General features: G+C 47.4%; 1 protein-coding gene across 2 annotated transcripts in view; it reads left to right on the top strand.

Moving 5' to 3' along the window:
* The window catches only part of LOC131818137 (zinc finger protein 345-like), a 44,221-nt gene that overhangs the window by 10,659 nt on the left and 20,143 nt on the right, over positions 1-13,419 (top strand). For both annotated transcript variants that reach the window (XM_059152261.1, XM_059152260.1), the window contains exons 3-5: positions 3,585-5,526; positions 5,627-5,798; positions 8,393-8,519. In XM_059152261.1, the coding sequence (XP_059008244.1) occupies positions 5,766-5,798; positions 8,393-8,519 (160 nt within the window). In that variant the 5' untranslated portion in view covers positions 3,585-5,526; positions 5,627-5,765. The remainder of the gene's footprint in view (positions 1-3,584; positions 5,527-5,626; positions 5,799-8,392; positions 8,520-13,419) is intronic.

Consider the following 13,419-nt stretch of genomic DNA (forward strand, 5'->3'; position numbering starts at 1 on the left):
TGCATTATAGGGGATGGGCAGTGGAAACAGGAGAAAGAGGAAATACCATTTATTGTATGTATATGCACATAAATCTCAAAATTTTCTAAACAAAAATATTTTCTACATATTGAAAAAATAAGGAAAATGATACATTCTGTGTGTGTGTGTGTGTGTGTGTGAAATTAACATGTACAAACGATAAAAAATAGGGAGTTATAATAAAGAGGAATTCAAAATGAATTTAATTACTCAGATATATCATTTAAATGGGAGTTAGGGGGCACCTGGGTGGCTCAGTGGATTAAGGGGCTGCCTTCAACTCAGGTCATGATCTTGGGGTCCTTGGACTGAGCCCCATGTTGGCCTCCCTACTGAGTGGGGAGTCTGCCTTTCCCTGTGCCCCTTCCCCCACTCATGTTCATGTGCTCTTTCTCACTCTGCTCTCTCTGAATTAAATCTTTAAAAAAAAAAAAATGGGAGTCAGCACCACAAAATTTGGATAAATCATAGAGATCACAAAAGATCTTTGATTCCTGGACCAGTTGTGGTTACATGTCTCAACTTCATTAAAAACTGCAGTCATTTGTGAAAAAAATCAAGCCTGTTTCCCGTCTTTTATCTCACAGTTTCTGTGGAAGGACATTAAGGGACTCAATTGGCACATCTTATTTTCAGTGAGAGTGATGGAAGAATTCCCATGTCACAGCTCCGCGGTTTAAATTGTGGAGGTCAGATCAGACCCAAGTTGTCACTGCTCAAAGAACGAGTTGGGCAGTTACTTTAGAAAGCCTAACAAATGTGGAGCTGATGCTGATGTTTGGGGACCACTAAGGCACTTTCATAGTACCAGGGAGACACTTAGACCTTAACACCATTATTCCTTCATCTTCATTATTCCTCCCCTCTAAGCTTGGCAATCTTTCACTCATTCTTTCTTTTATCAAATGAGGTGGTTTTTTGTTTTGTTTTAAACGATTTTACTTATTTGACAGAGATCACAAGCAGGCAGAGAGGCAGGCGGAGAGAGAGGGAGAAGCAGGCCCCCCATGGAGCAGAGAGCCCGACGCGGGGCTCGATCCCAGGACCCTGGGATCATGACCCGAGCCGAAGGCAGAGGCTTAACCCACTGACCCACCCAGATGCTCCTGTTTGTTTGTTTTTAAAGATTTTTATTTCTTTATTTGACAGAGATCACAAGTAGGCAGAAAGGCAGGCCGAGAGAGAAGGGGGGAAGCAGGCTCTCTGCTCAGTAGGGGCTGATTTGGGGCTCGATCCCAGGACCCTGGGATCATGACCTGAGCCGAAGGCAGAGGCTTTAACCCACTGAGCGACCCAGGTGCCCCCAAGGTGTTTATTTTTTTAAAAAAAGATTTATATATTTGAAAGAGGTGAGGGAGTGGGCCGAGGGAGAGGGAAAGAGAATCACACAGACTCCCTCCTGAGCATAGAGCCCAGCATGGGGCTTGATCTCAAGACCCTGAGATAATAACCTGATCCAAAATCAAGAGTCAGAAACTTAACCGACTGAGCCACAAAGGTCCCCCTCAAATGAGGGTGTTTATTATTCTAAGTGAGAAACACATTTGTAGCAGCACTCCAGCTGGTATTAAAGGGTTAAGTTTCTTCAAGTTGACATACTCCTTACTTGCTGACGTGAGGCCCTCCATCTGTAACAGAACTAATTTACTTCGAGATTTACAGACCACTAGCCTTGAGGAGTGAAGAACCAGAACTTTCCCAGGCCACAGAGGCCAGCAGGGCTGTATGAAGCTACATCGGCTTTCTGATTAGCCTGGCCAGGTTTTTTTAACAAAAGGTCACAGAAATGATTTTACTCCCTTAGTGTATCTGTAGAACTTGCCTTCCTTTGCAGAAAGAACAGGATGCTCCTGCACATCATGAAGCAAGAGCTCCCCCCACCCCTGCCACAACTCCCAAGCACTGAGCTAACTGGCACCATCAAGTCTGCCTGTGACAAATGTTGCAGCTCACAGACTCCCTTTGCTGAATAACTACTCTAAGCCTCTTTTAAAAAACCCTGGGCTGGGCTACAACCTCAGAATTGGCTTTTGGACAAAAGTCTACCTTCTGCCGAGGGTGCCAGTCTCCTGAGTAAAACACATTCCTTTCCAATCAAAACTTGTCTCTTGAGTAATGCTGAACTTGGCTTCAGCAACACTTTCTTTGTACTAATCACAGAAATTTGTCATCGATACAAAATTACTGATGAAATAAAGTGCGACCTGCTGCCCAGGACCAATAAGAAAGCACATGGGCATACAGTTTTGTACTGATCATGGGAAGTTTTCAAAGACTAATCGGGGTTCTCCAGAGCAACACAGAGAAATTTTATATTCATTCTTTCCCTTGATAATACTGGCTTAATAGAGACATAAGAGAGGGAGAGACATTTTTTTTTTTAAAGATTTTATTTATTTATTTGATAGAGAGAGAGATCACAAATAGGCAGAGAGACAGACAGAGAGAGAGATGAGGAGAAGCAGGCTCCCCGCTGAGCAGAGAGCCCCACGCGGGACTCGATCCCAGGCCCCTGGGATCATGACCTGAGCCGAAGGCAGCGGCTTAACCCACTGAGCCACCCAGGCGCCCCGCCTGAAGTTTATCTTTCTTGACTATAACATCAGCTTAATTGAAGCAGGTTCTTTGTCAGATATTACTACTACTCATTTACAAGAATAATGTTTGACACACATTACATAGAGAATTACATAGGAATTGAGATAACAGAAAAAGAGAAAACACTCTTAAAAAGTTGAGTTGTTAAAAAAAAAAGATTGTAAATGTATGAATGAGAAGTGGTAGAAGCAGGAGAAGCAGGAGATGTACTGGATGGAAGAGTGAAGTGTAATCGCTTCAAAGTATCCAATACAGGGACACCTGGGTGGCTCGGTTGGTTGGGCATCTGCCTTGGGCTCAGGTTAGGATCCTGGAATCCTGGGATCAAGCCAGGAGATGGGCTACTTGCTCAGCGGGGAGCCTGCTTCTCTTTCTCCCTCTGTCCCTCCCACCTGTTCATGGTCTCTCTCTCAGATGAGCATATAAAATCTTAAAAAAAAAGGGGGGGATTCAATATGAAAAGTTTGTGCTTTCATTTTATTTACATAATCTCTACACCCAACATGGGGCTTGAAGTCATGACCCCAAAGTCAAGAGTCGCATGCTCTTCCAACTGAGTCAACCAGGTACAGCCAGCATCAAGTTATTTTAAGAGATTCAAAGAGGGGCACCTGGGTGGATTGGCTGGGCATCTGCTTTTGACTCATCATGATCCCAGGCTCCTGGGATCAAGCTCTGCATTGTGCTTCCTGCTGTTGAAGAGCCTCCTTCTCCCTCCCCCTCTGTTCCTCCCCTCTGCTCCTGCTTCTGTCACTCTCTCTTTCAAAAGAAAAAAAAAAAAAAAAAAGAGAGAGATTCAAAGAGACTGAATTGAAACGATATCTACTAAGAGATTTAGTTAAACAATTTTTCTTTGTCAAACTCCTTCGGGCTTCCCTCTAAATAGTTCCTTAAGACCATGGCAACTTTGGAAGGAAATATTTTCTAGGTGATGTTGGACATAAACTTGTCCTTTATTTTCACAGAGGGCCAGAAGGACCTGTCTCAGCTCAGATGGCTTCTGGACCAGTAAGCTTTCCCCGGTATTTTGAGGTAGGTGGAGCTAAGAATGATGTCCCCAAAGTGCCTGGATTTTGCTCTTTCCTCTCCTGGGTCCTGTAACTCCTGCTAAATTCCTTTATTGCTACGAATAGACTGTACCAATAAAAAGGAAAAACTACTACCAAAAACAATTCTTGGATGTTGTTTTTCAGGATTCTAGAAAGATGTATTATCCCAGTACATGCATTCATGTTGTTCTTCATTAACACTATGTATTCTTATGTCATGGTCTACCAAGTGGCTCCAAAGTACTTTTGTCCAGACATAAGTTGAAAACCCAACACATGGGCGCCTGGGTGGCTCAGTGGGTTAAGGCTGCTGCCTACGGCTCAGGTCACAATCTCAGGGTCCTGGGATTGAGCCCTGCATCGTGCTCTCTGCTCAGCAGGGAGCCTGCTTCCTCCTCTCTCTCTCTCTCCCCCTGCCTCTCTGCCTACTTGTGATCTCTCTCTCTCTGTGTCAAATAAATAAATAAAATGTTTAAAAAAGAAAAAGAAAACTGGGGTTCTGGGGTGGAGCCCCACATTGGATTCCCTGCTTAGTGGGGAACTACAGATACATAAAGTTTTTTGAAACTTTATGTCAAATAAATAAATAAAATCTTTTTTTTTTATTTTTTTATTTGTCAGAGAGAGGGAGAGAAACCGAGCACCGGCAGAGAGAATGGCAGGCAGAGGCAGAGGGAGAAGCAGGCTCCCTGCCGAGCAAGGAGCCCGATGTGGGACTCGATCCCAGGACACTGAGATCATGACCTGAGCTGAAGGCCGCTGCTTAACCAACTGAGCCACCCAGGCATCCCAAAATCTTTTTTAAAAAGATAAATTCTAACTAACAAAGCATAGCTGGAAGGGGGAGGGGAGGTTTCATTTGGAGAAAAAAAGACCTGGGAATACTCTTGAGTTGGAAGGGTACATGTGGAATTCAGAGAACTGAAGGGAGATCGATGCATTTATAGTACAATGTGTGATGAGGACCTGTGCCACTGAGGCACCCCTAAAAATAAAATCTTTTAAAAAGCCACACAGTTATAAATTAGCTTTTAAAAAAATATTTAATGTATTTATTTGACAGGATCACAAGTACGCAGAGAGGCAGGCAGAGAGAGAGAGAGAGAGAGAGAGAGAAGCAGGCTTCCTGCTGAGCAGACAACACAATGCGATGCGGGGCTTGACCCAGGACCCCGAGATCATGACCCCAGCTGAAGGCAGAGGCTTAACCCACTGAGCCACCAGGCGCCCCATAAATTAGCTTTTTATAAAATTTAGAGGATTTAGTATGGAGCTTCCAATTTTACTTCCACTTCTGTTGATTTTTGCTTCCATCTGTCAAAATCACTGATGACACAGGTAATGGAGAAGTTTTCTGCGGGAACCGGAAACGATACCTGTTGTCCACCGGCATCCCTTCAGGGCAGCCTAACATACCTTCTCTTGCTCTTCTGTTCTGGCCCTGTATGCAGTCTTTTTTCTTCTTCCTGACAAGCACAATAGTACCAAAGTGAGTAATGCTTCAGGCCATGCACATTTGAAGAACAACAACATAATGTTTCCAGCTGTGCGTGAACTCTTTTACGTCTGAACGACCTATGGAATGAGATGTCATTTGATAGAGGATTTCCGGACATCTCAAATATTTTCATCCCCATGGCGCAGGCTGGGCTTTTTAGAGAGTTAAAATAACGTCTGTCCGCCGCGTTTACCCACGAGCAAAGCGCCTCCCGCTCGGACGCTGGAGCACCACTAGCATCCCGGGGTTGCCACCTGGACCGTCCTCTGGTCGAACGCTGTGAGCGCCCTTTGCGGCTACTACATTTCCCAGAACGTCCTGCGATGGGAGGCCGCAGTCATGAGCCAATGAGGGACTAAGGTGAGGGATATCTGCCCTGCGCTTTGCCTCGAGGCGGGGCTTCCGGCCCTCTTCATCCTGGTCATTTCTGGTTCTCGTTGGTTCTTTCACCGGGTCCCAGGTTCGGGAACCTCGGGGCTGGGTCGTGGTGGCGCGACCAGAGGACGGGCGGGAGGAGGCGCTGTCCCGCCGCACAGACTTGGGTCCGCTGCTCAGCGACGCCACAGGGGACAGCTGGTCCCCTCCACCCACTGAGTCCGATGGCGGCGGCCGCGCCCAGGGACCAGGCGCAGGTAAGCGCTCGTCCCCCGGGCCCTCCCCCACCCAGACCCCGAAGGCCCGAGCGCGGGGTGCCTGCTCGCGGCCCTGCGGCCCAGGCCCCGGTGTCCGGGACAGGGAGGCGCCGGTGGGCGGGGGCGCGTGTGTGAGCGCCGGCTGGCTGCGTGCGGGAGCGGGCTCCGGGCTGAGGGGCCGCCGTGTCGGGGGTTGCAGGGGTCCTGAGGCGGGAGGATTCTGCCCTCAGGGGACGAGGGGACGGAGAGCGTGAGGCGGAGACCCGTGGACTGGCGTGCCGCGGTGCGGTACCTTCGCTCCTAAGGCCCTGGAGGGTCATGAGCAGAAGAGGGATGCAGTCTGTGTTAGGGTGTTAGAGGCTTTCCAGAAGCTGCGCGAGGGAGCACGGGCTGGAATGGGGGTGATGACGACGAGGGAGCCCTGGGAGTGGAGTTCTTGTCTGAGGTCGCAGAGCTGGTGGGAGGAGCACTGAGGCACAGAGGTTGGTCCGTTAACAGGTCACTTGACTACAGAGGATGCCCAGCTCACTCAGTTTACCTTACTCTTCCTATAGTTTTTTGGAGGCTGAAAAGGCACTTGTGGCACCTACAGAAGGAGGGAGAGGGTCTCCCAGTTCCTTGCGTGCCCTGACACCACCCTATAGTGTATGGGAGCGTGGTAACCTGAAACTCACATATTTTCCCAGCTGTTGGGTCTGGGACCTTCGAGATACCCCAAGTTCAGGGTCCTGCATGCAAGCCAAGGGTTACATGGAGGTGTTCTTTGTTTAGTCAGCCAGTGTAAACAGGTGTGGAAGGTTATCTCAGGAACAGATTCCAGTTTGTGTAAATGCTTGGAGGCGTGCTGGAGTTAGAAACAGGCTACAGCAGGTCTTCATTCTTTCTGTTACGAACAAAGAGCAGATCAAGAATCAAGTCTGTAATGTGGGCTGTCTGAGAACTTGGGCATCTGTTAGTGAAGTAGCGGGCAGTTTGGATAGAAAGAAAGAGTTGGTGATGCCCAGGTTTAACAAGCTCCATGTGGCTGCTGTTCTCCAGTGGAGAACCGATTATGGAGTTAAGGAAGGAGACTGGGAGCCCGGGAGGAGGCAGTTGGCTATAATCGATGGACAGGAGTGCTGGCTGTAGAGGTTGAAGAAAGGGTTGGACTTTTGTCCATTTTTTAAGAAGGGCCAAGTAGACTTTTGGATGTTGTAGATGAGGGAGAGAAAGGAGGTGTCAGGGATGATCTCAGGGTTTTTGGTCTTAGCAGCTGAAGCTATGGAAGGTCCATCATCTGGGATGGGGAAGTTGGTGGTAGGTTAATTTCCACCGAGAATATCTTAAGGTTTTTGGCCCTATTAAGAATCTGAGAAGTTTAAGAGAACTGAGTAAAAGCATCAGATGGTCTGCGGGACACACAGGTCTGGAATCTGGGGAGAGGTCCAGGATGGAGACATCCAAAAGTGATGGGTATTGATTGTGTGGACCAAGGGGGAGTTTTGGATCACATATAGGAGGGGTTATGCAGGTTGTGGTGTCATGGTGATAATGCTACTAGTGAGTTAGAAAGAAGAGGGTGCACGCTGAGGGAGAAATTTGATAGTGGGAGCAGTATAGAAGAGAGAATGATCTGGCAGGCAGCCAAGACTTACTTGGGATGAGTGGACATGACATGGCTACGGAGACAGAGTAGTAATTAAATCAAGATGATAGGCCAGGCCCACTGTTTACTCACTACTGTACAGATTGACCAGAATCTTGTGGTGAGCTTTTATGGCATCTGTGGTGTTTCAGTCTTGCTGGTGGACAAGGTCTGCAGAAATTTGTGCCTGGCTTGGAGACCAATGGGGATTTGACGTGCCTTTAATGAAGGTTAAATGGAGACAGGAGGGTTATTGCTGCTAAGGGACAGCAAGGGAAGCACAGAAGTATCAGAGGGTCACATGTATCTGAAATTGACTTGTGGTTCTGGGTGACTAATACTGAAGCAAAGATCACGGGTCTTCCAGGCAGGCCTTCCAAGCAGCACTTGGGACTTTCTTTGTCAGTGGGAGCCATCAAAGGACAGGGGCTATACAAGATCATGTTTGAAATTTTCAAACACTCTGGTTGCCATGTGCCCGGTGTGTGGGTGAGTCCAGGGACATCCCTGTGGTGTGGGGCACAGAGATAGCAGAGCTGTGGGAAAGCATTTGAGAGATCCAAAGATGTGAGAGAGGTTTGGTCTTCGGAATGATGTGCACATTGAGAATAAGCATGAGCTGAGCGCCCTAGTGCCCTGGTACGGGGAACCTCAGGGTGAAGCATGAGCCCATGTGGTTAGCTCTTGTGTGTACAATCTGTGAGATGTACGGGAATTGCTTGGTAGAAGTGATGGGGCCCTGCAGCCCAGCCCAGAGCTTACATGACACTTATCTGTCCCCCTGCCTGTTGTTGCTGAGGGCTGCATGAACGGGATCGTGAGGAGAGAACAGCTCTTAGTCACTCTAAGGCCTGGTACCTCCTCTGGCGTGGGGAGATCCAGAGGAGGAGAAATGTGGGGTAGACGTAGAGGAGATGGAGTGTGAATTCTCAGAGAATGTTCTTGGTTTTATCCATCCCATTCTTGACAGGGTGGCCTGACCTTTGAGGATGTTGCCGTGTACTTCTCCCAGGAGGAATGGCGTCTCCTTAATGAGGCTCAGAGACGGCTGTACCGCGATGTGATGCTGGAGAACTTTACACTTCTGTCCTCACTGGGTAAGGCCCTCCTCCTTCCCAGCGATGTAAACTGGGTTTTGCATTACCCCCTGCAGAGGGTGCTTTGTCCTTTCCAGCATGCAGACCATAGGTACTGCTTGCTTCAGCAGTTTCTTGGGTAGTCGCGGTCCTTGCTGGGGCTGGGTTTTCGCAGTCCCCTCTGCTCTCCCCACGGACCCAGTGCTGTCTGCGCTGACCCCTCGCAGGAGGAATTGAAGTTCAGTAGACTTGCAGTGAGGCTAGTGGATGGTGTCTTGTTTGTCCTCTTCCTGGCCAGGTCATCTCTCTAGGTCTGTGTTACTTTTGTGTCCCTGGTTTTGTTTCCTTTTTTTATCTGACAGTTCATTGTGCTTCCTTATGCTGGGAATTACAGGTATTATCGTGGTCTTTACCTACCTGGACCATGGACTGTATTTTTAAGACTGTCTTGTACTGTTTTACTTACAGTGTTCAGATTTCTTTCCTTTTTTTTTTTTTTTTTTTTTTTTAAAGATTTTATTTATTTATTTGACAGAGAGAAATCACAAGTAGGCAGAGAGGCAGGCAGAGAGAGAGAGGAGGAAGCAGGCTCCCCGCTGAGCAGAGAGCCTGATGCGGGACTCGATCCCAGGACCCTGAGATCATGACCTGAGCCGAAGGCAGCGGCTTAACCCACTGAGCCACCCAGGCGCCCCAGATTTCTTTCCTTTTTTTAAAACAGCTTTATTGAGGCGTACGTAACTGACAAGTAATATTGTGTGTATTTATATTTAAAGTAGTTAGTGCTAGGACTTGATATTCATATACATTATGACATGATTACTCCAAACAGCTTAATTAACGAATCTGTCGCTGTGCATTTTACCTTTTTGGGGTGTATAAGAATACTTAAGATCTGTTCTCTTAGCAAATTCAAGTATGCAGCTCAGCATTATTATTAACTGTACTCACCATGCTGTGCGTTAGGTTCACAGAACTGCATCAGTTTGTAGCTGACAGTAGCTCCCTGTTTCCTGTGGCCCCCAGCCCCTGGCATTCTATTCTTTGTTTCTGTGAGTTGAACAGTGTATTGTTGTTGTTGTTGTTTAACTACAAAGCAAAAATAGTTTAATTCTTTTTTTCTTTCTTTCTTCCTTCTTCCTTCCTTTCTTTCTTTTATTTATTTTATTTTATTTATTTGACAGAGAGAGAATACAAGCAGGGGGAGAGGGAGAAGCAGGCTTCCTGCTGAGCAGGGCGGCTCAATCCCAGGACCTCAGGGTCCTGGGATCATGACCTGAGCCGAAGGCCGACACTTAACAACTGAGCCACCCAGTGCCCATTTTAATACCTTTAAAATCCAAATTTTTCTTTCAAACATTCATAACAAAGATTTTCAAGTCAGAATTAATACCTCAGGGCGCCTGGGTGGCTCAGTGGGTTAAAGTCTCTGCCTTCGGCTCAGGTCATGATCTCAGGGTCCTGGGATCGAGCCCCACATTGGGCTCTCTGCTCAGTGGGGAGCCTGCTTCCCTCCTCTCTCTGCCTGCCTCTCTGCCTACTTGTGATTTCTCTCTGTCAAATAAATAAATTCTTCAAAAAAAAAATTGTAAAAAAAAAAGAACACCTCAGTTAGTCAAGCATCAGGAAGCGACATTACAGGTATCTAGTATTCAAAGGGACATCTGTTCCTCAGTCACTTCCTTCTCATGTCTTTTTCCAGAATCGTACAGACTCTTTCACTTCTCTCCACTCCCCATGCCACTGTTTCTTCAGATCATGAAGACTGAATTTGTTGAACACCAGAAATCTGTTGATACGACATCCTGTAAACCATGGCACGTGGTTGTTGACCATCTGCAGTTACTAGGCCAGCTGGTAACTGGTTAGGAAGTGCCTCCTCTGGAAGTTCTTCACTTAGTCCATCTGTAGCTATGACTCTGCCACCAATTCCTTTTTCTCCTTTCATAGCCTCTCTGAATTTCTTTGTTTTTTTTTTTTAAGATTTTTATTTATTTGACAGATCACAAGTAGGCAGAGAGGCAGGCGGAGAGAGGAAGGGAAGCAGGCTCCCTGCTGAGCAGAGAGCCCGATGTGGGGCTCCATCCCAGGACCCTCGGATCATGACCTGAGTCGAAGGCAGAGGCTTAACCCACTGAGCCACCCAGATGCCCCAGCCTTTCAGAATTTCTGAAGGTATAATTTTAGAGGCTCAACATAACTGTCACAGCCTGAGGTCAGTGTGGCAAAGAGAATATCTTCTCCCTTGATTGTCTTCTGTTTCTCTTCATGACATTTTTCACTTGCTTCAGATGTTATAAAGCTGATGAACTCACTTAGTCATTTTTAAAATTTTTTTATTTACTTTTTTTTTAGTTTTTAAGATTTTATTTATTTATTTGACAGAGACACAGTGAGAGAGGGAACACAAGCAGGGGGAGTGGGAGAGGGAGAAGCAGGCTTCTGCAGAGCAGGGAGCCCGATGTGGGGCTCGATCCCAGGACCCTGGGGTCATGACCCAAGTCGAAGGCAGATGCCCAACCGACTAAGCCATCCAGATGCCCCTCTTTTAAAAAAAAAAAAAAAAAAAAAAAGATTTATTTATTTATTTACTTGACAGATCGCAAGTAGGCAGAGAGGCAGGCAGAGGGGGGGGGGGAAGCAGGCTCCCTGCTGAGCAGAGAGCCCGATGTAGGGCTCAATCCCAGGACCCTGGGATCATGACCTGAGCCAAAGGTAGAAGTTTTAACCCACTGAGCCACCCAGGCACCGTTACTTATTCTTGAACACAGTTTTCTCTTTGAGGTATGGCATTTTTCATTATTCTTGCTACATTTGCAGTTGGAAGATAGGTATCTTGTTCTCTGAAACTGTCTTTTGAACCATTTGTGTTTTCATGATCCTTCATGCTGTCCTCAGTGTCTTCATGAGGCTGAATCACATAGTGGCTTCTTCCCATGTGATCTACAGAAATGCCTAGTAGAGAAGTATCTGTTGTAGCACTGTGGGCACCCATTGTCATGAAATTCTGTCAGAACCATGTTGTCAGTGGTGTTCAGGGACACCTTTCTAAAAATGGGTCCTGATATTTGCCCGCTTTCAACCTTTGGGGCATGTCCAGGGACTGCAAGCTACCAGATGGCTGCATTCTTTCTTTTTTTTTTTTTTAATGATAGACAGTTGGGTGCCTGGGTGGCTCAGTGGGTTAAAGCCTCTACCTTCAGCTCAGGTCATGATCTCAGGGTCCTGGGATCAAGACCCACATTGGGCTCTCTGCTCAGCAGGGAGCCTGCTTCCCCCTCTCTCTCTGCCTGCCTTTCTGCCTACTTGTGACCTCTTTCTGTGTCAAATAAATAAATAAATAATCTTAAAAAAAAATAAAATAAATGATAGACAATTGTTTTGGGTGTTTTTTGTTTTGTTTTGTTTTGTTTTAAAGATTTTATTAGTTTATTTGACAGAGACACAGCAAGAGAGGAAATACAAGCAGGGAAACTAGCAGAGGAAAAGCAGGCTTCCCACGGAACTGGGAGCTTGATGCAGGGCTCGATCCCAGGTCCCTGGGATCACGACCTAAGCCTTAGGCAGATGCTTAATGACTGAGCTGCCTGGGTCCCCCTGATGGCTGCATTTTTTGCATGTAAGCCAGACTGCAGGGAGACCAAATCCACTCCTTCCTCCCTGGCACCTCGTTTCCTCCCCACAAAGGTATGCAGGCTGGCCGTGGCCCCACTTCCCCGCCGACTGTCAGTCCTACTGGTGCATGGCCACCAACTCTGGTGTCCTTTCCCTGATTTACCCGCCCAGGCCCTGGGCTGCACCCAACACATGCTGACCACCCCCCTAGGGCACCGGGGTGGACAAAGCTGCCCTGCCTTACCCTACCACACCCTGCCACACCCCCACCCGGTGGTGGGGGACATCGGGGACAGGGCCCAGCTCCCCTCACAAAATGGAGCTGGCCGGGGAGCCGCCTCCAAGGGTGGGGAGATTGGCGGTGGTGGCCTGGCCCGTGTCCCGCTGCTCCTGGGCCCGGAGCACACAGAGCTCACCACATGGAGGCCCGGCACCTGCTCCCTGGCTGGACCTGCAGTGGGAGCGGCATTATAGGCGCCTACTGGCTGGCTACGAACAGGTGGGAGGGAGGCGAGTGGCCCTGGCCAGTGTGGTGGTGGGCCTGCCTCTTTTATTTATTTATTTAAAATTTCAGGGGCGCATGGGTAGCTCAGTGGGTTAAAGCCTCTGCCTTCAGCTCGGGTCATGATCCCAGGGTCCTGGGATCAAACCCCGAATCGGGCTCTCTGCTCAGTGGGGAGCCTGCTTTCCCCTCTCCCTGCCTGCCTCTCTACCTACTTGTGATCTCTGTCAAATAAATAAATAAAATCTTTAAAAATAATAATAAAATAAAATAAAATTCCACATATAAGTGACACAATATAGTATTTGTCTTGCTCTGACTTATTGCATTGTTGAGTTTTGTCCTCCAGGTTTATCCATGTCAATTTATGGATATGGATTTCCTTTTTTTTTTTTTTTTTTTAGATTTTATTTATTTATTTGTCAGAGAGAGAGCGAGCGAGAGCGAGCATAGGCAGACACAGTGGAAGGCAGAGTCAGAGGGAGAAGCAGGCTCCCTGCGGAGCAAGGAGCCTGATGTGGGACTCGATCCCAGGACGCTGGGATCATGACCTGAGCTGAAGGCAGCTGCTTAACCAACTGAGCCACCCAGGCGTCCCTGGATTTCCTTTTTTTATGGCTGAATATATAGTGTATATATATCAGGCTTTATCTATCATTCATCCATAGAAAGATACTTTCCATAGAAAGCTACATAGAAAGGTTGTTTCCGTACCTCGGCTGTTGTGAATAATGCTGCAGTGAACACAGGGCTGCAGGTGTCTCTGGGAGATAGGGATTTCATCGCCTTTGGATGTGTGCAGAG

The sequence above is a fragment of the Mustela lutreola genome, chromosome 16 (genome assembly GCF_030435805.1).
Source record: "Mustela lutreola isolate mMusLut2 chromosome 16, mMusLut2.pri, whole genome shotgun sequence".
In the NCBI taxonomy this organism is placed as follows: domain Eukaryota; kingdom Metazoa; phylum Chordata; class Mammalia; order Carnivora; family Mustelidae; genus Mustela; species Mustela lutreola.